A 21,812-nucleotide genomic window follows, 5' to 3' on the forward strand; every position below is an offset into this window, starting at 1 on the left:
TTTAACTCACAGAGAGAGCACAAAGCATAGATTAAGCTTTCAGCCCTGCGTTCACACCTGATTGGTTCCATGATCTTGGGCAAGTCACTTACATCTCTGGACCTTGATTTTTCATATTTAAAATTGGTAGAATTAGCAGTATTTCCATCATCTTCTCCCACAAGGAAAAATATTATAATTTCCCAGGTGAAAACATGAGCTACTTAAGAAAAGATTCAAATTAAAGAGAAGAAAATTGATCCATTCAGCCTGTTGCTCACCTGAGTAGCAGCCAATGTGTCTCCAGACTCCCCTTGGGCAACGATAGCTTCCTTTTCACGGATCCAAGCTTCCTCCTCCTTAGCATTCTCCTTGAACTGCAAGTATTCTAGAGACTCTGCCAGTTGAAGCCCTCTATAACAGGGCAGTAAGCCCCAGTAAGGATAAGAAGAAATTAGTAGGCAGTGGGAGTGTAGCAGAGCAGCACAATCTCACAAGGCGGACACAGTTGATCTGGGCCACAGAACAATCTGACATGTGCCTATTGGTCAGCAGTGCTGAGCTCCTGTGACAAGCGGGAGACCCTTGCCCCCAGAAGTCCAGTTTTGTGGCATCATCTACTCTCTAGGAATCTTTGTTGGGGGAAGGAAACCTTGTCCAAACCAAAATGTCAAGATTTCATAATTGGAGAATAACAGCAGTGAAGCAGTGTCTCTACTCTGAGCACCGCCGTTCTTCTTATACAATGAAAGTATCATAAAATGCTAGAATCTCTCTTTTATTCCCCAGAAAAATATGTCTTCCTACTGCCAACAAGCATGAAATTACAGGCAGAAATTATTCTTCTTGCCTATATGGTTCTAATTGGGCATATGGCTCTAAGGGAAACATTATGAAGTGCTGCATGCAATGCTAAAACTAAGGACATATTTAAGTAAAACAGACATGGGCAGAATAACCCGGTATGAAGTATAGCATCTGCAGGGTAACAATGATAAAAAACAGCCACAAGTAAGTGCAGGAGTAGAGGTATATTCAGAACACAAGCAGTAATCACTTTTTCCTTGGAGAAATGAGGGAAAGCTTCGTGGATGATGTGGCATTTGAGCAGTGACTTAGAAGATAAATAGAGATGTGTAGTTGGGGAGAGAAGTCAATGCTGCATTCAATACCTACAACCCAGGAAGAGAACTGAACCTCCTATCCCCAAACTCACCGAGCCTTGGCCAACTCTTTGAGCTTCTCCCAGTGTTCAACAAACTGAGCAAGTCGCTTCTGGATCTCTTCTTGTCCTACAGCAGCCTTGTCACCTAGCTTCTCTGCCATATCCAGCACATTCTGAAGAACACACCCCCTCCATGTTGCATTATCCCACAGTCTCTCCCCATTTAGTCATAGTTCTCTGGCAAAGTATCTAGTCCTTCCTACCCTCCAGATCATCTCTAAACTCCGTGGTACTTAGGGTTGTCCTGAAAATCTTGGAAAAGTGAAGAAAGTTACAACAAGATCTATCATGCTAAACTTCCCCCAGTATTTGGACCAATCTCTTGGTGTTTACACTGGGCTACTCTCCATGATCTGCTTTATGGATTATTCACAGTCGCAGGCTGATCCTGCTGCCAAACCAGACCCAGAGTTGCCTTCTTCCCATATGGCTTGGCTCAAGTACAGCTTTTCCAGATGGCCCAACCTGCATCCCAATTGTCAACAACGGTGCCCTGAAGTATAAGAGTGCTCCATCCAGGGAAGAGCACGGGTTCCTGTGCAGAAATCTTCTATTCAAGGAGACAAATTGTGAAGGAGAAGAGAACACTTATGAACTCTATGACTGACTTTCTGTGTGACCTTGGCCTGCCCCTTCACATTTTGTAGCCTCATCCTATTTGCCCAAGAAGGTCTACTATCTCTGACTATCTATGTCTTTCCAGGTTCATATTTGACTATTCATACCTGGATGGCAGGTTCATGTGCCACCAGTTCCCCTTCTAGGCGTTTGTGCTTCTTCATTAGGTTCTGAACCCCCGGCAGATCCTTCACATCGTCCTCGGAGCTCACTCGACTCAACCTGTCCCTGGGACCAAGGAAGAAAACAAAAAATTTAGAGTTTAGACATCTGAGGTCATCCTGGAACAATTGTTTTCTAAGAGTGTATGTGTGGCTAGGGGTGGGGAGGTGGTAAATTCTGGAACATTCTGGTGAAAATAACCACAAAGATAATTAGTGCCAGAGGCTTTCAGTGAAATTTCTGACTTATGCCAATACATACAAATTAAAATAACATACTAATCTCCATGATATGCACAGCCATAATAGCCTTCCCATTAGTTCCTCTTCCTGTCTAACTCTGTATCTTTCTGTCTTTGGTCAAGAACATACACTAATATTTTACTTTCCAAAACAAAAAGTGAAAATTACACACACACATACACATATATAAAGAAACACATGTACATATATGACCTTCATGGCTTTTATTATTTTTGGCCGTTAATATCAATAATGAGTTTAGGTAGAATGGGTGTAAAGAGCTGACGCTCTAGAAGTCATGGCAGGTGGGTTGGTTCCGAGCATAAAATATTTGACCAGCACCACAAAGCACAACCAAACACTACACAGACAAAGTAGTATTATCTTACTGTTTCTAAAAAGTTCCAAAATGTCCTGCTTGCTGCCCTATGTACAGTGCTTCCCTCTAATTCATTGATTACTAGTAAGAATCATCGGGTTTGTAGAAGAGGAACATGATGAGGCAAGCTTAATGAGATGTAGAGAAAATAATTTGATTTACTAAGATTTTCTCAATCGTAGTTTTTACAGCAAAAATAGAATTAGTGGGGCCATCCAGGTGGCACAGTGGTTAAGTTCACATGTTCTGTTTTGGAGGCCCAGGGTTCACCAGGTACGAACGTATGCACTGCTTGTTAAGCCATGCTGTGGTAGGCATGCCACATATAAAGTAGAGGAAGATGGGAAGGGACGTTAGCTCAGGGCCAGTCTTCCTCAGCAAAAAGAGGAGAATTGGCAGTGGATGTTAGCTCAGGGATAATCTTACTCAAAAAAATAAAAAATAGAATCAGTAATGAAACTATAGCAGGTACCATGTAACATTCTCTGTACAGTGTCCAGTTTGGTGTCACAAAAGATACACAGGATACAGAAAGAATAACAACAGTGATCTCGTCAGCCTAGTAAGTTGTAAATGCCCAGCTATCTTCATGAGCATTACACATTCTATGAATTGTCTAGAACATTCCTTTTGTTCCCAGAACTTATGTGAACCATTGCCCACTGCATCCACTCTTGTCTCCCTCTGCCTGCATCCAGTGAGAGAATTTGGGTAAAATAAAACCAATGTTAACTTTAGGCTAAGGCACACATGATTAAGAAGTAATACCAACTGCAAGAAACGATTATATATTTCATTTCAGCATCAAATAAGAACATGTTTGGTAGATTATCTATTCTGGATTATTCACACAACATGAGTTGGCAGTACATACTGTATCCAGGATTCCTCATTATCCAGGTCTTGGAAGAACTGGAACAAGGCATAGTCCTCTTTCAGTTTCTCATGGTGTGCAGCTGCTAAGTTCTGGACATTCAGGAAGCGGTCGTTGACATTATCCCTTTTCTCCACAATCTGCTCAACGTTGAATGTCCCACTGGAGAGCAGATCCGTAGCCAGCTGATTCAGGTCCTTGAGTGCATCCTAGAAAGTCCCAGTACACTCAGTGAATAGATTAGTACAGGCATTAAGTAGATCCTTGACTTTAACCACTGCTGGCTCAAGTTCAAAGACTGGGTCAAATAGATTGTTTTCAAAGATATTGAATTTGATTTTATGCTCTTTTAACTCATTGGATAAGGCCAAGTTCAGAGGACGATATAGATAGCGTGACTACATTACTCAAGCTGCACATTTGTCCTTCTGTGTCCTGTTCTTCTTTCTGATGGTTTCCCATATATTTGCTTCCTCTCCTCAACTAGAAAATAACACCTTGGTGGGTAAGCACACTGTCCCCAAACAGGACCGTCTTCTTCACAGTACTGAATTTGATGTAGATTGATTGGCTGAAATATTTAACAAGAACTACTCTATTGGTAACGTTCTTAGACTGGGCACAGAGCAAACCCAGCCTCTTCTGTGTCTGTTTTCATTCTAACTCTGCCTGCTGTCACAGGGAATATCATCAAGACCTGAAATCTTGCACTTAGAATGACTTAGGCTTCTTGTCCTTTCTGTATCTGTATCACCAAATAAAACTGATAACATAAAATCCTCCTGTATAAAATTAACACCTGCCAGCATGTTTACCACTGTTCATGGGACAAATCTCTGCTTGACATTTGAATGCAACTAGAATTCTCCATAGACTTTCCAGAGTTTATATGTAGTTCAACTTTACCGCATACATCCCCATCTGATTTTATTGTTTTTCTCTCTGATTCTATGAAATAAACTTCCATTTTCTTTCAAAGACAGGTGAAATATGTGGCTTTGGGTGACGGTGAGTTTATATGCATGCATCAGTAAAAAAATTTTAAAAAGATAGCTTTTAGGATACACTTCCTGGAGTCTTAGAATCTATAGTTTAACAATCATTGGTTAACAGTGACTGTTGCAACAACTCTGCAATGCATGTGTTTGACGTGGTTATAACTGCTGGCTGAGAACACTAAGGTCAGTTTTGCAAGGCTATGTTCTTAAACTATCTCTTAAGATAGAAGAGAGGAAAATCAGAAACATTTCCATTCCTCCCAGAGGACTTGGATTGCAGCACCACTTACCTCTCGGGTCAACATCTCTGTTTCCAATAGCTGATGCTTCTTGAGCAGGTTTCCTGCAGATGCCAAGTCCCTTGCCTGATCTTTCATGGCCAGCAGTGTCTCTGCCTGGGAATGGAAGAATAAGCAATAAAGCTTCCAGATGAAAACTATCTTTAAGGAGAACAAGATTAGCAACTATGCCCTCAAACTTCTCCCATGAAGAGTCAAGCAAACTGTTCATGCATAAATCCATTTATCTGACAAGTATTCAGTAGCTCCCATGTCCCCACCATTTCCAGGTGCAATCACCTCTGAGAGCCAGAACTCAAAGTCTCGGATGCCTGTGTTGAACCTTTGTTGGCGACTAGCCTCGTTGAGCTTCTCTCCTTTGTCAATTGTTCTTGTATACAGGTCATCCCAGTGTTTCTGCAGCTCTTCCAATTGACCCTAACCCGAAGAAATTGAGGGGTCATTATAGTTTTTAGGATCCTGGGTCCTATGACAACTTGAAAGGATAATGTAGGACGGCTCTGGAGTAAGGTACTAGTCAAAATCTGCCAGTACTTGAATGTCATACATTTTAAATAATTTATGTTTAATCTAGGAAAACAACAAGAAATGTTAGGAAAAAATTTGAAGAAAGGGTCCTGGGCTGATTACGGCAACTGATGTCTGAATGCCAGAAAACTTTTGGCAGTAGGGATAGAAAATGTAAAACAAGCATAATACTTAGGAATTAAGTCTAAAGCTTTTTTGGAGTTCTTGGTACTGACTATGATTGCAGTGATAGGATCTGAGCATCACTGTTTTCCTCCTTCTTTGTGCAACAATCAGAGGGAAGACTATTAACAGAACATCTTTCATATCCCTATACATGAAAACATTGAAAAGTAAAAAATTTCTCTTCCTGTGCCTTTGTAGCCCCCAACCCATCTTGAGCAGAATCCCTACCTTCACGATCTCTTCCTTGCCATCACATGCCCGCCGCTCAATCAGGGAATTCCCCATGTTGATGACTCGGTTCACATGCTCAGCTTGGCCATAGACGTCATTTTCAAAGGTTTGGTGCTTCAGGTATTTCCTCTGAAGGGAAAGCAGAAACTAAATTGCCATCTTATTTAGAGAAGCAAGATAAGGTAAATTCTGTTTATAAAGAAGAGTTAGTGTTCTATCATAACCAAAGTGATAATGACTTCTTTTTTTTTTTTTTTTTAAGGAAGATTAGCCCTGAGCTAACATCTGCTACCAATCCTCCTCTTTTTCTTTGCTGAGGAAGATTGGCTCTGAGCTAACGTCCATGTCCATTTTCCTCTACTTTATATGTGGGATGCCTACCACAGACAGCATGGCTTGACAATTGGTGTGTAGGTCCACTCCTGGGATCCAAAACGGTGAACCCTGGGCCACCGAAGCAGAATGTGCAAACTTAACCTCTGCACCACTGAGCCAGTCCCGATAATGACTTCTGAAGACCTGCTCCCCATTTGCCTCAGAAGTCCCTGAGGTCACAGACAGTGGCCTCAACAGTTAAAGAAATATTCAGTATAGGGAGATGGCTAATCATCCAACAATCTGGGTATGCTGAAGTTTTCCAAGATTCCTATTTTGAACTTGCCTGAATGTTGGTGGGGTCTTTGTAGGATTCATCATAGGCTATGGGCAGCATACTGCTGATCCATTCTTCCAGGTCTTCAAGGTCACGGTAGAATTGTTTCAGGTCAGCATAGTCGCCGAGTTTCATCCACTCAGCAGTCAGCTGTGCTTTTAGTGCCTTCCACCTGGAGGAGGTGGCCAGATCACTCTCTGCTCTCTACCCTTCTCCCAAACTCTGATACCATATCCATGAATCTTCCCATTTTCCAACTTGTTCCTTCTCCTCTCATTATTTATATGTTTATATGTTATGTATAACATCATTTCATCATTTTCAAGTATAAACACAGTGGCTAAGCCAGGTAATTTCTTTTTTTTTTTTTTTTTTTATTAATGTTATGATGGATTACAAGCTTGTGAAATTTCAGTTGTACATTTTTGTTAGTCATGTTGTGGGTACACCACTTCCCCCTCCGTGCCCTCCCCCCACCCCCCCTTTTCCCTGGTAGCCACCGATCAGATCTCCTTCTCAATATACTAATTTCCACCTATGAGTGGAGTCATATAGAGTTCGTCTTTCTCTGACTGACTTATTTCGCTTAACATAATGCCCTCGAGGTCCATCCACATTGTTGTGAATGGGCCAATTTCGTCTTTTTTTATGGCTGAGTAGTATTCCATTGTGTATATATACCACATCTTCTTTATCCAATCATCAGTTTCTGGGCATGTAGGCTGGTTCCACGTCTTGGCTATTGTAAATAATGCTGCGATGAACATAGGGGTGCAACGGACTCTTGAGATATCTGATATCAGGTTCTTAGGATAGATACCCAGTAATGGGATGTAAGCCAGGTAATTTCTAAGGTAACTTCTCTGTCTTTATTTTATGAAGTCAGAAAGTTTTCTAAAGTTTCAAGATAGTTTTAGGCATCTAGAAATAAGAAGAACTCAGTGTTACCCCAATCCTTAATGCTAGCAAAGAGAGCACTTTGCTACATCTTTCTATAGCTCACAAAACAATTTCTCAGGTCTGACCTGTCTAGCACATGTTGGAGCTGAGCAGCAATCTCTTCCTTGGCATAGTGGTCATCAGCTATGAGCCGTTCAGCAAAATGTTCTAGTTCTGTGATCTTCTTTTCCTAGACAAGGGAAAAATAAAAAGCCCAGGTGGCTGGAGATGATGCCCTTATTGCAACCCTGACCCCTCCTGGAAAAAAGCAGAGATATTCTTTGTGGCTAGACGAAAGGAAACAAAACCAGGCCAAAGGGTAAACACCTTACAAGGAGGTGGCTTTCAACTCAACAAGAGGAGAAACATTGATAATGATTCTGAGATGGGCTACTTGTGTAGTACTGAATTCCTTAAAGAACACACACTTCCCATGGCCAATATCCCACTTCCTGCCTTGGGTGGGATATTGGAATAGACAGCACGCAAAGTCACTTCCAATTCTAAAAGTTGGGTTTTAAAAGGCTGAACTTAAAGTAAGAAATTTCAATGCCACATTATGTCTTCGACAAGACTAAGACACAGTGTCAAGCTGCCCTGCCTACCTCAAACTTTTCTGTAAGAAGTAAATGGGAATAAAAATACTTATAAATCATAAAACTAAAGACTCATGTAAGATTTCTCTTATTATTACTAACAGTTATTATTGGAACTCTTGTATTACTTGTTATTACCTGGGTAGTGATTGCTGTGTCCAAATCATCACGTTTCTTCATCAAGGCCTCTAGACTGTCTAAGAAACCTTTATCATCTGACCTCAGGACATTCTCACGTGCCACCATCCAGCTCTCAGCCTGATCACAGTTCCCTTGGAACAACTATGGGGAATGAAGGTAGAGGTATATGATATATCATTCCAAGGGGACAGAGGAAATTATCTCACCCTCTCCTTTGATCTTATATAAGAAATCCTCTAAGTGGTGCTTATATTCTTCCAAGAAGCATTCATACCATGAATCTTAGCTATACTTGACCTTTTACTCTTACCTGAAAACACAATTTTTATATAAGCTATATTCCTTTCTTGGGGTGTTATTTCCCATATCCTACATCTGGTGAATATTGGCTGGTTATTTCTTTAAGACTCTGGTAAACACTATGCTTCAGAGTAGTCTGTGACACTCTTACTTCCTTCTCTCAAAAACATTAATCACTCCCTCTTCTTTAGCCTCAAAACATTCATACATTTTGTTTTATTAATAGTCATCTTACTGTACTAGGATGATCTTTCTACATGTATAATTTATCTTCTTAAGAAAATGGAAAATCCTACCAACTTTTGTGTTCCCAGGGCCCTGCACAGAGTAGGTTCTCAATAAAAATCAATCAATCAAACCCTCAATCAATAAATAAATTATAATAACCCCACTTCATGCCCAGGACTCCCTCTTATTTTATTTGGCACTTCTAATAGAGATAGGAGCAAAGAATATCAAATGATCAAGCTACAAAGCAGAGAATGCAATGTCAGATAGTCAAGAGACATCCTTGCATTTATAGGAGGAGAAGTCCAGTGAAATGAGTGCCAGTACTAACCATGTAAAATTTCATAGACAGAACAGACTGAGGCCAATCCTGCTTAATGCCTAGGAATTTCCTGTACCTGCAATTCCAGACACTGATCTAGCATCTTCTTGCGTTGTTCCCAAGCTTTCTCCAAATCATCCCTCTCTATCCTGACAGCTTTAAGCTTTTCTTCAATTTCAGGACTGGCATGGTGACCACTGATTATAAGTTCTGTAGCAAAATCTTCTAAGTCCTGGAAGGTGGGAGCCTTGGCATTCATGTCAGCATGATGATCCTGTGGGAAAAATGAGGAGGAGACTGGTGAGGCCAATGACATCTCACCAAAGTTGTTAAGTGAGGGATGGTTGTGAGGTCATGTGATCAGTGGCTATGACTTTTGTAGCCATACCTGATGTCGCTCTATCAAGATCTCTGTGCCAATTAAATCTTCAGCCAGCTCCTGTGATGATACCATGCCATGAATGCCACTGATCCAATTCTGTAGGTCCCTAGAGAAATAGAAATGTTGAGAGTGACAAGAAAACCTTGCAACTTGCTACAGGGCTGTCTGTCCTTGGGCTTTTTCCTCTCTAGAAAACATTTCCAGATTAACACTTTCTATTTGGCTTTATAAACTTCACAGATCTTAGGTTTGTTATTTTCATTGCCTGACAACAGTAGCAACCCCTTGCATTTGAAAAATCTCTTCACATATATTATCTCTTTCAATTCTTGTAATGATCTTGTATAGAATTCTGAGAATTATTTTTCTTCCATTTTGGAGATGAGGGAGTCAGCTGACAGAAGGTAAGTGATTCGTCTGTGTGATATAACTACAAGACATCCGAACTAGAACCAAGACACTAGAATTCTGGACCAGTACATATTCCATTACTCTTAATTATTCCTGTTCATTTAAAGTGGATTCTTGGATTTAAAGATCATCTTATTATGGAATCTAAAGGAAGACAAGTCCTTCCTCTTCCTTTTATTCCCAATAGAATCCAGCACATGCTTCTGCCCACCACACACACACACACACTCACACATGCACACACATGCACACACACAGACACTCTATGTTGTTACCTAAATCAGGGCCTATTTCCTACTCTTTTAGACATCAAGATGTTAGACAAGGAGGGCTAAGGTCCATCCTCACTAGAGGGTAAATGTCAAATAACCATGCATTGAGTTAAAATTATATATGATGACCAAATTAAGCATCTCATAAAGAGTGCCCTACTCTTGATGCTAAATAGGAATCATGAGCTCTAGGGCAGAAAAGTCTCCTCTTTTGTAAACTGTTTTATTCACTTATTCAAACAACTAAGTTTTATTGGTGCTTACCAGCTAGCAAACATTGTGAAAAAGACATATTTATGTCTTCTAGGAGCTCACGCTTTAGATTAAAAGAAAGAAAAAAGCAAACAAAATTTAGACACTAATACCTACTAAAAAAAACCCTGAAAAGCAAAAGTGTCATAAAGAGGTAAAATAAGATATTAGAGTTGCTCTGTGAGTGGGATTATTACTTTTCCAAGATTGAAAAGTGTGACTTTATAAAGGAAAAGAGGCGGCCTTTAATTTGGAATCTGAAGTCCAGATAGACTCTGTATATACAGGGATATATGCACATTTATATGCTTTTGGGGAATGAGTATGGACGTTGTTTATTTATACTGTGTGAAAAACTATAGCTTTCCAGAGATGGTGTATTGGGAAAGGGGTTGCCAAGTGCAACCAAAATCATTTGCCAAAATTTGACTCGTTTTTTTCTTCAAAAGTATTGTATTGTGAGCTACTACTTTCTGAACCCTCAATCCTAAATTCTCCTCCTAGCAGACTGATACTATGGGACAGAATGTGGGAATTGTTCCACAGATAAAGTATGTATTTGCTAGACTGTGAAAAGGTCTAGACTCTTTAGTAAGACATTGAAAATTTTCTAGGATTTCATCTCAACATTTCTAAATTTCTCTCCTGCTACTTCTCCTTACCCCTCTGACACACAAACACTGTGCTCCAGCTGCTCTCACTTCACAGACATGCTGCACATTTCTTCTCCTTGTGTCTTTGTGTAGATCCATATATTTGTTAGGATGCATGTTTGGGTTGTATTATGTTCTACCATGGTTATCTGTATCCTTCTCTCTCTCTCTAATAAAATGAAAACCCCTGTATCCTCCTACAACTCCTGACAGAACACATCATATAGTATGCACTCTGTAGAAGCTTACTTAATTGGCCTAGATGGGATTACATTTCTTCAAACCTCAGTATTTTATGGCTTAAAGTACTGAACCTGGGAGTTTTGTGCCTAACCAGAGGTGAGATCTGGACAGAAAGGTGCCCACCAAATCCAGCAGTGAAGAGTACCCATACCGGGACTGCTCCTGGAAGCTCTACTCAGAGGCTAGACATGAAAATTGCCCACCCCACCTGGTGGAGCTCTTCCTTTTGAGCTTTACCTGGCCTTGCTGAGGAAGAGGTAGAATTTTTGGGCCTCATTTAGATTCTCCTTACGATCCTTTGTACACCCCAGCAGGTTGTCCCAGGCCTCATTCAGCTCCATTCGCTTCTTATTCAGGTCATCAATGGCATCTGGGTGGGCCTCACAGAGCCACTCTGCTGTTGCCCCCAGTACAGTCACCTGGGAAGATGCAAGAGCTCTGATAATCAGCCTAGAGTCATGCCTAAATTCTAGCAAAAGAATCAACCTGAGCCTTAGTGGTGCTCACTCTTCAAATAGACATCAGTGAGGTACAAGAACCTCTTATTACTTTATGAAATAACACCAACCCTTTGGTACACATGATAACTTGATGAAGCAGTCAAAATGGCATTACCATACTTTTTTAAGATTAGAAGGCTGTTAGGCAGGGTGGTTAAGTGACTGCTAGTTAGTAGCAATACAAATTATGGACCCAAAGGTCCTGAATTTAATGCAAACATCTTTCCAATATAGACATTTTCTGTGCTTCTTTTTGCTCTGCATGATAATGCCAAGATGCACGATGCCTCTGGTTCATCTGGAGCACTGGAGAGTGTATCTGGAATGCTTTGGAGTTCATTTTTGGTTGGAGTAGGATTAAGCTCATCTAATTACTTGTGAAAGAAACTCTGCATCATGCTCAGGCATAGTTCTGGTCATCCTGAGTATGGCAATTTCCTGTTTATCTTAGGCTGCTGGCCTCCAACTATCTTTTGTACATTCCGGTCACTTGGAACCCACTGAAGAGGTACTTGGACAACAGAAAGTTCATTTCCAATATGTTTTTCCTCCACATTAATGTTCCTGGGGGATGTCCTTTTAGTGGCCTTGCCTTAGGGACAGTGTACAAGAACAAGTATGAATAAGGTAAAGAGAAATGTAAGAAGAAAGGATTGGGGAACAAAACCGAGGACGAGGGTGTTGATAGGAATAAACATGAAGAGGAAAGTGCTGGAAAAGCTTGGAAGCACATGTCTCACCTTTTCCCCCAGGGGTGCGAGATCTCTCTCAAAGCCCTCATGCTGTCGCAGAAGAGCCTGAACACTGAACAGGTCTGAGCCAGGATCAGCGGCACTGAGGGCCTTGCACTTCTTTTCAATCTGCTCCTTCGTGTCATCTGCGTCTCTGGTACACAAGAACAGAGTTTAGGAGTAATAATGTGTACCAGAGGCAGAATAACTGGGCTCATAAGGAAGTCATCACTACCAACAGCATCACCATCTTTTTTAACGTGTTAGAACTTGGGTTTATTGACTCTTCACAACGACTACTTGAGGCATGGTTACTATTACTGTTCCCATTTTACATATGAGAAAACTGAAGCTTAAAGAGGCTATTTGCGCAGGGTTATACCACTGCTAAGTGGTGGAGCCTAAGTTTGAACCAGGCAGCCAGATTGCAGAGCCACATGCTTAACTATTATGTTTCAAGGCTTTCCATCTTAAGCCATTTGAAACAACCAGACTCATCTACATTTCAATTTTCCCTTTTCTGAATATTCCAAAATATATTTATACACAGCGAAAGTGTTTGGTTTCCATTTTGTTTGTTGGTATGTTTGTTTACTTATTTAGTTACATATATGTTTCTTAGCGTAGACACAAATTTGGAAATCAGACATAAAAAATTTTTGAGTCAACAGTTAGAGTCAATGTGATGTCTGTTGTCCTTTACTGTTTACTTCTGGTACAGGAATACAATTACTTAAACCTCTTATTTCTACTTCAAGTTTCATCCACTACCATGAAAAAGTATATAGACTGCTAATTACGTACCAGGGCCCAAACCTAGGCACTAGAAAATTGAAGTTGATTGCCTGGGAGTATCCTATGTGCGAAGTGAGGGATGTACTCCTGAAACACCTGATCTCCTACTATCCCTGTCTCAGGAAGACGGGTTATACTAATGGCTATGACTGTTCTATAGTAATCACACTTGAGGATTTTTGAGTAGGTTCTAGAGCAGCACTGCTTTTTAGGGTTAAAATTCTCACCTGTGAAACATCTGGACAGCATGGGCACTGCCCAGCATCTGGCGCTGTTCATCTGCAAGCCGCTGCAAGGAGTCCCAGCGGGTATTCAACTCCTAAAAGAGGCAAACATATCACATTTTAGCTAGGGAGCTAACACAGATAGTTCTGTGGTGTGTGAAGGCTAGATGGGGTTTAAATTATGATAGTTTTCATGTTCTTTCTTTCATAAATTACATAAGCTTATTTCTTTCTTGGAAAGCTTGAGCTAGGGCCTCATTTATGCCAGTGCAGTTAAGAAAGGGATTACTTTCCTTCCCAAACTAATGTTCCAGGATGGAGCCATCAACCCTGGAGTAGCGATTGATGTTTGCTGCCACAAAGACTACATCACAACCCCTGAAAATAAGTGGAAAGTGTTGCCTTGGTAGTTAGAAGGTATTCTCAAGGAGAAATATAATAGCTTTCTGCACCCTGAATTGACTAAACCAAGAAGCCTCTTAGAGCCCTACTGTCTGCAGAGAATAAATAAATTGTTCCTATGCACATTCCTTCTCCCTCTTACCCCGTGTCCACTACCACAAAAAGAGGGAGAAAACTCATCTTTACTGGTTTATGACAATCCAGAGAGCTGGACTAGACATTGCATAAATATTCACTAGATCTTTTATGGAACCATAAGTCCAAATCTGAATCAGGTCTAGAATGCCCCTCCTCCATCTCTGCTGATCTATATTCTTCTCCTTCTTTCATCAGATTTTATCAGAGCCGATCTGTTTCAGTAATGTTTCTTGATTAACCCCTTCTTACTATCACAGCTCCTTTATCTGCATTTTCTTTGTATCATGTATGTAAGCAATGAATTTGTTGTGTCTGTGGTGGTCGGGGGGAGGTGGAGCATGTATTGCAATTTAAGGATTTCTGATCAGCTCAAATGTTTACATGGCTGGACTATTTGGACTATTGTCTTTGATCTTTCTTGTAGTCAGCTCCATGTTCCCATTACCTTCTCCATGTTCTACCTGATTTATGGAATATGAAGTTGAGTATAAGTTAGAGGAAGACTCCCAAAGCTCAACCTAGTAGTGAGGAGAAAAGGAAGGAGAACTTAGTTACCTTCCGTATTTGAGTTCCTTCTGGTGTTAGAAGGCCTTCAAATAGAAGATCATCAGCTATGTTGTTGATATCCTTCAGCCGAGGCTCATTGGTCTTCAAATCCTGGATGGAAAAATTTGTCCAAAGCAATGTAAATCCCCTTCTCAAGAATCTTTTATACTTGTCTGCTTATCTCGCCTTCAATTTGGCTAAATATTAAAACATATTGCTAACTTCACTTGCCATCCACAACAAACCACCTTACTCCATTCTACCACAAGTAAGAGAACCTTTAAACTCCCTGACAACTGGTGGCTATCAAAAACCTGGCAAGAAAACTTTTATTTACCTGGAGTATGGAGTACCTACAGTTTCCTTGATTTCTTAAAAATATCACTACAGATTAAATTACATCACGAGAGGTGTCTATACTTGCAGCATATAATATTCTTTCCTACCAATATAAACTCCTTCACCTTCTACAGAATACCACTGACTGAGTTGCAATCTCTTTATATTAAAGCATTTGTAAGAAACAGCTCAAGGGGGCTCATCACCATGTCTATGGTGATGATATTTTTAATTACGTTATACAATGAACTTTCAATGAGTTTTCTCATGGAACTCTCATTCCTAGTTTTCTTTTATAATTTTACTCTTATTTTTCTCATTCTTATGTTTTCCAAAACTACACACACACACACACACATATATAAACTCTATCTCTATCTCTATATTTATCATCTATCTATCTATTGCTTTGAATTCCATTTGGAAGGTATCATAAAAAAAGAAAAGAAAAAGGAGTTTATACTGATGCTAGTTAAGATAATAGAATGAATCTGAGAGAATATAGGAGAATGGAAGGGTTTTAGGTAGGCAGAAACTTAGGAATTGTCCAGCTGTAAAGTCAGGTTGTTATTCCCATCTTCTCACCCCAACTTCTGCCCCATAAATAGACCTTACACAGAGTCCCAAAACACCCCATCTCAACCTGGGCATCAGCATGAACACAGTACAGTATAGGACAAGTTTTTAGGAGACAAGCACTCCCAGTAGTATTTGGGAGTGGCAGGGACCGTGGCTGCAAAGTTAGGGTCACTAGTTTCCTCAGCACCCTCTTTGCATCTACAATACCCAGAGGAAGATGTGAAATATGGAACCGTCAGTGGCTTTGGGGAGGATATTTAGTAAATATGAAATTAAGGAGTTGCTTAAGAGGAGTTATAAGATAAAAGAGAAAAATGATAATCCTTAAAAAGCTGTCTAGAGGAGAAGGTTCCTCTTTCTCACCGTTTGGAACTCATCAAACTTTTTCTGCAGCTCCCAAACATCATCTAGGTCTACCCCAGTGTTTTCTGCCTTTTTCTCTCGGATCCAGTCCAGCATGTCTCCTGCCTCATAGGCCAGCAAAAACTCATTGTATCGTTGCAATAGACGACGTCTGCGTTCTTCTGCCCGATCAAGGAGGGAGCGATACCTGAGTGGAGAAATGAAAAGAACGGGAAAGATGGAACAAAAAGTGAAGAAAACACAGAAGAGTAGAAGTAGGGTGAGAGAGGGAGAGAATGAAAGGGACAAAAAGGAGGTAAAGGAAAAATCAATTGAAGAATGGTAAAGGAGAGGAGGAAATAAAGATAGAATGAAAATAGCATTACAAACAGAGACATACACACAGCGTTCCACCTAAAAATAATAAAAATGTTAATGTTCCAGTAGTGAGACTGGCAACATCCCTTCCCCATTATATGTAAGTGAAAGTTCCACAGGCCTGTGGACAACTGGATATGAAACAGCCTGGTATAGTAAACAAAATTTATATGAAGGTCAGAAGACCTTTCAATAACCTTGAAAGAATGCCAGGTGGGGAGTCAGAAGATGTGGCTTAATTAAGTGTCTGACCTCAGGCAATTGATTTAATGGTTCTGGGCTTCCCTTTCCTCATATCAAAACTGAAGTATCTGAAGGACGCTAAGTTTACTTTTAGCTCTTAAAATCTGCAAATTTGCAGGACATCTCTAGTCTAACAGATGCAGAGTCATGAGAAGTGTCTTTGGCCAGTAGGAAATGTTTGGCCAAACACTGTCCAGTTCTCCAGCCTCCAGAACTTACTGTTTCTCAATCTGTTCCTGGCGCTGGGTGATGCTGCCTGGTTCTTCTCGCTGCCGCTGAGGGAGCATAGGAAACTCATCATGGGCCAGCTTCCTGACATAGACAGCTGGCACAAAGCCCTGGTGATCATCAGCTTCCACCTTCCACCAGTCCTGAAGGGAGAGCAGATCCCCACTCCTTCCTTAGTTCTTGGAAAAGCTACAAATAGGAGAGGCTTCAACTCTCATAACTAAGTCTTTAGGCATGGACGTGGGCTAATGGCCAAGAGAAGCAAACCTTTGCTTATGGGTGGCAAATAATTTTCATACATTACAAATAAGGTAAATAAGGAGTTTCAGGAATTGCAGAGATGAGCCTTTGAAATGGAGGAATCTGACATTTGATGTTAGACTCTTAATTTTGTTGAGGTTTTCAAAAACTAGTGACAGTTCTTTTAATGATGGGGCACTCTGTCTACTAGGAATTCACAAAAAACCCACAGAGCCAGAATTGAACTGGGCTTCTTGTGGGTGGAGCAGCTGTGTATGACAGTATTGTGCAAGAACTTCTCCTCCTCATCTCTCTGAAAATTGTGTGTTGCCCTGAATTTCACTTATGTGAATGCTTTATGTTTAAGTATCCCCCTGATCCCCACAGAGTATTTTTGGAGTGTTGCTATACTAACCACTCTAGAGTTAAACTCCTCAGAGAATAATGTACTGAAATGGAGAAGCCTGTGGGCACTGGCACACAGCTTATTTGATAATAAAACATCTTGCTTCTCTAAAAAATTCACTTGCCTTCAAAGTAACGATATCTGAAACTCTCTTCTTTTCTTCCCAATCATTTTTGGAGATAAATTAATATTAGAATATAAAAATTACTTGAGCTATTATGAAAAATATAGTTAAAATCCTAGCCAATATTTTATCAATATTCTCACAGACATAAGGTCTAAAGAAAATCAAGCTGACAAAAGACTTGTCCTTGATCAAGCTTCCCTTGACCTCAGCCATTGTTGTTCCATCACTAGGAACACAGGTACAGAAGAGGAACATGCAAAGAGACAAAGAGAAAGGGACAGATAATTCTTGTAAATATATTACAGAATTGCCCCTCATAGCTTATATGTCTTTAGACTAGTTACTTAAGCTCCTTGAGTCTTCATCTGGTTAACTGTAAAACTGGTATTATTATCCCAAAAGATATGTGCGTACAGGATCATACATAATATCTGGAGGAAAGAAAGTAATCAGTAAATTATGGTTATTTAAGAGAGATAACAAGAGAAAAATGTTGGCTGGCCAAAATATACATATCTGGGAGGGTTGGGAGAGATGACTGTGGAAGAACTACATGGTGGGAAGAAGGTTAGAAAGGAAAGTCACCTTGTTGATGGAACTGAGCAGAGTTAAGACATCACCTTTCTTCATGGTGACTTCTCGGTTGCTGCGGGCCTGGAAGTCATATAAAGCCATAACCCTCACTTCTCGAGCAGCTCCTTCCACTGGTGCAGCCTGTTGTTGCTGAATAAAAACAAGAAGCAGAACATGTCAGTCACCCATTGGAAATATATTCCTGTACAGCCTAACAGTGGTAGGCAGTCCCTGGGCCTAACAGGAGAGAGTTGCCTCTGGTTGGAAGCTCTTACATAGCTGCCAGTACAGAGAGATCACAATATGTTGTTTTCAGAGATACTGCTCAATCCAACACTTCTCAGGGGACAGACGAGCTGGGAAGTTTGAACAGAGATTAAGCAAGTAAGTATGTAGTTTGTTGGAAATATATTAAGTACTCTAAGACACCAGTTCTTAAAGCTGGTAATAAAGGATTATACACATCAACATTTCAAAAAATTGTTTGAGAAAGTGAAAGACCCACTATCTCTCAACACCATCTCCATTCCCTGGGCTTCTACTGAAAATCCTTCCAACCCCAGGCCTTTACACTATTATTTCAAGGAACTGTGGGATTTCTTTTTTAGAGATGAGTGATCTACAACATAGGAAACACCACAGAATTTTAAAAATTGAGAACATAAACTGAGATCAAATATCTTGTATTTCTCTTTAGCAAGCAACCTGCTCTCCACGGTGTAGTCGTCTCTGATTTTTACTTCCTGCAAACATCTTATCTCCGAAAGAATGAACACAATATACAGCCCTTTCATAAGTAATGACCCACACCTTCTTCAGACTGGAGTTGAAGATTGAAGGTTTACCTCCCCTTGCAGATCTCTTTGATTTTATATCCTTCAAGTACTGTGTTTCCTCATAATGTACAATTCATAAGTCCACCCATTCTTGTTTAGATACCCTCTGTGCACAGCTTGATGAAGGCACAGAGTAGAAATTCTGTAAAAATATATATGACTTGACATGTGGGTCCATGTCTTTTGTCTACCCCCAGTGTATGAATTCAGAGCCTCTCATTAGAAAGAATTCCTTGAATGTAAGAAGTGTTTTTCTTTTTTCTTCCACTACACACAGGAGACACTTGTATCATTTAATTGATCCCAGCTTCGTCACTCTTTGGGACATTCCTTTTCACCTTGCACCCTAGCCATTCTCATATTCTCAACTATTTGTATTTCCAGTTTCCAAAAACTGCTTGACTATTTTATGCTTCAGTGCTTTTGCACTCACAGCTCATTGACTACAAAGGCCCTTCTCATCTTTGTCTGCATAGCAAACGACCTTTTTTTTTTAAGTAACTCAGATAAACTGGTTTGTCTCAGCTATGAAAATGTTCCTATCTTCGAGCATTCTTATTCCAAGAGAACGGAACACTCCTTTGTTTGAGACCATTTTTCCTGTTCATATAGCTATTATGTGCACTTATTTGTTAAAATTTCTGATCACCTAATATACCGTAATTTCCCTGCAAGTCAGGATTATTTTTATTCATACTTGCATGTATCAGACTTTTAATAAGTGTTGGTATAAAAAAAACTAAAGAAGGAAGGAAAGAAATCAGGAAAAACATAAGAAGGAGAGATGTGAATAAAGAAAGGAAGAAAGAAAGAGGAATAGAAAGATAAAAGGAAGGAAAAAGGAAAGCAAAAAGTACATTAACGAACACGTGATAGCACTTATTGAGAACTTGTCTACTAAATTCTGTACATGCTACAAAGATGCTACAATTCCTGCCTATAAGGATCATAAAACTTACCATTTTCTTTGCAATTGCTTCCTGGGTTATAGGAAATAAAAATCAGTAACAAAGAGAATTCCTTTTCTTCTGTGGTGAGGAATGTGATTCTTGTCAACCCTAAGTCCTTACCTGGAAGGCTTCTGCCTGATCCTGTAGAGCTTTCATACTGTTTCCAAATGCTTTGAGATCCACTAGAAAGGCCTCATGCTTCTTTAGAAGAGCCTGGATTTGTTGATGGGAAGATCATCAGAAGCAAATACAGGAAGAACACTGAGCATTCCTGGGGAGTGCTTCAACTACTATTTCGGGTTATACCAATCGTCCTAATTCCTGGTAAGAGACACTTTCCATCTGTATGTAAAGTTCTTTCTTTTTTTTTAACTCTAAATTTGCAAGTATCAAATAGGAGTCAAATGAACAAAAATTTCAATATTTTGCTTTAATCAAAACAAGGTCAAAATTGCACAAGCATTTTATCAACACACCCCAGCTCAAAGAGGAGACTGCTGATAATGTTACTTTGTAGGATTAAACATTAACATTATATTAGATGCCCATTTCAATTATTTCTAGTGCCAAAGATTTGTGAAATACTATACTAGCTTACCACTGGACAATGAACAGAACAAAGGAATGGATGTGAAATACTATACTAGCTTACCACTGGACAATGAACAGAACAAAGGAATGGATATAAAGTGTAATTCTGACCTTTGACGTTCTTCTTGCCCTAACATGTCTGCCTGATTTTATTTCAATAAAGTAATTAAGGTGCTTATATCCTAAAGCCATGGTTGGTTTGTGAAATCCCAAGGTTAGTTTGGGCAGTTTAGGACGGGACCAAGACAGGCACGGATCTCTAGTCATGCTTTTTCAGGTTTAGATAATCTCTAAGGAATCTATGGATTTCTGTGGGATTAGGAAAATGTAGTGTATCTTTTGGGACCTCCATCAACTCTGAGGTCATCCCTGCAGAGGAAGGCCAAAGGCTATCACACTGGAAACTCCAAATAATGTAACAGAAACTGTAGCTGTCCTACAATCTAATTCGGTATCATTCGGTGAGTATTAGACAAGGTTTATTCCCATGCCCACCTTACCTCAGCTGCTTCTTCATCAGCTCCATAGTTAGTGTTGTCTACAATAGGTTCCTTCTCTCTAATCCATGCTTCTGCTTCATGCAGGTCAGCCAGGTACTGCTGGAACTGGACAATGGCCTCAAGATCATTCTGCCGTCTAGCAGCTCGAGCCTGGAGAGACTCCATATTCTCATTCAAACTCTTAACCTTTGAGGCCACATCTTCTGCAGCAAAGTGTCCTATGGAGTGGTTGGAAAATAAGTGAGTGTTACCTTCATTAATGTCCACTACACTTCAATCCTTTTGATTGAAGAGAGAAAGGAAGGCATGAGAATGATGCTGCACATAGTCAATATGACATTTTTTTTACCTAAATTCCTGGGAATTGGAATGTTGCAAGCAAGATTAAGCACTAATAGGCACTAATGGAGGATAGGTGTGTACATGTGGTGGTGAATGGGGTGTTACAGCCTACAATATACAGACTTGAAAATGGAATACCTATGTGTAGGCACTAGTCAGAGATCCAAGAATATGTATTCTCTAGACTAAACAGAAATTCAACAGATTTCCATTTCTGCCCCCAAGGGACTTATTACTACAGGAATTGTTCTCCCCTCTAAACAGCTACAAAACAGAACAGACTATAGATACAATGATTTTCAGACAATAGGCAGAGGACTATAACTGCCGAGAGAAGGGTAAAAATGAGATAGGCCCTATGATTGTCGCAGTTCATGCCTGAGGCAGGTCCTAGGCTGCAGTTCTGGCAAGACTAACCCAAGCAGAACTAGCAGCCACACTGGGTTGAGGAGGCAGAGAGCAGAGTTGGAAGAAGACAAGATAGTTGGAGCTTGTGGAACAGTCCTGAAGAGAAGGTACTGCACAGAAATGGAGCTTTGAAGATAATGCAGAAAGGCCCCCCTAGGGTATTTGACTGATTACTCCTTAGCACACATGTGTAAGAAAACTTCTCAAGGGTGAAGAAAGGATGACAGTAGGAAAGCAGTAGGCCAAAAAATTCCTAAGGGTCACATAGGGCTGTGAATAATTAAAATTAGCACCCACCAAGGT

General features: G+C 40.2%; 1 protein-coding gene across 1 annotated transcript in view; it reads right to left on the bottom strand.

The window, feature by feature from the left end:
• Positions 1–21,812, bottom strand: part of SPTA1 (spectrin alpha, erythrocytic 1) — a 64,040-nt gene that overhangs the window by 17,807 nt on the left and 24,421 nt on the right. The window contains exons 18-38 of the mRNA XM_070497247.1: positions 20,760–20,977; positions 19,789–19,881; positions 17,895–18,032; positions 16,528–16,679; positions 15,709–15,895; positions 14,437–14,538; positions 13,345–13,436; positions 12,332–12,476; positions 11,329–11,510; positions 9,267–9,366; positions 8,955–9,152; positions 8,026–8,169; positions 7,378–7,481; positions 6,362–6,524; positions 5,698–5,829; positions 5,056–5,193; positions 4,768–4,872; positions 3,480–3,688; positions 1,930–2,050; positions 1,196–1,317; positions 261–393 (exon numbers count right to left, since the gene is read on the bottom strand). Coding sequence (XP_070353348.1) covers positions 261–393; positions 1,196–1,317; positions 1,930–2,050; positions 3,480–3,688; positions 4,768–4,872; positions 5,056–5,193; positions 5,698–5,829; positions 6,362–6,524; positions 7,378–7,481; positions 8,026–8,169; positions 8,955–9,152; positions 9,267–9,366; positions 11,329–11,510; positions 12,332–12,476; positions 13,345–13,436; positions 14,437–14,538; positions 15,709–15,895; positions 16,528–16,679; positions 17,895–18,032; positions 19,789–19,881; positions 20,760–20,977 — 2,978 coding nt within the window. The remainder of the gene's footprint in view (positions 1–260; positions 394–1,195; positions 1,318–1,929; positions 2,051–3,479; positions 3,689–4,767; positions 4,873–5,055; positions 5,194–5,697; positions 5,830–6,361; positions 6,525–7,377; positions 7,482–8,025; positions 8,170–8,954; positions 9,153–9,266; positions 9,367–11,328; positions 11,511–12,331; positions 12,477–13,344; positions 13,437–14,436; positions 14,539–15,708; positions 15,896–16,527; positions 16,680–17,894; positions 18,033–19,788; positions 19,882–20,759; positions 20,978–21,812) is intronic.

Source organism: Equus asinus, chromosome 25, assembly GCF_041296235.1.
Source record: "Equus asinus isolate D_3611 breed Donkey chromosome 25, EquAss-T2T_v2, whole genome shotgun sequence".
In the NCBI taxonomy this organism is placed as follows: domain Eukaryota; kingdom Metazoa; phylum Chordata; class Mammalia; order Perissodactyla; family Equidae; genus Equus; species Equus asinus.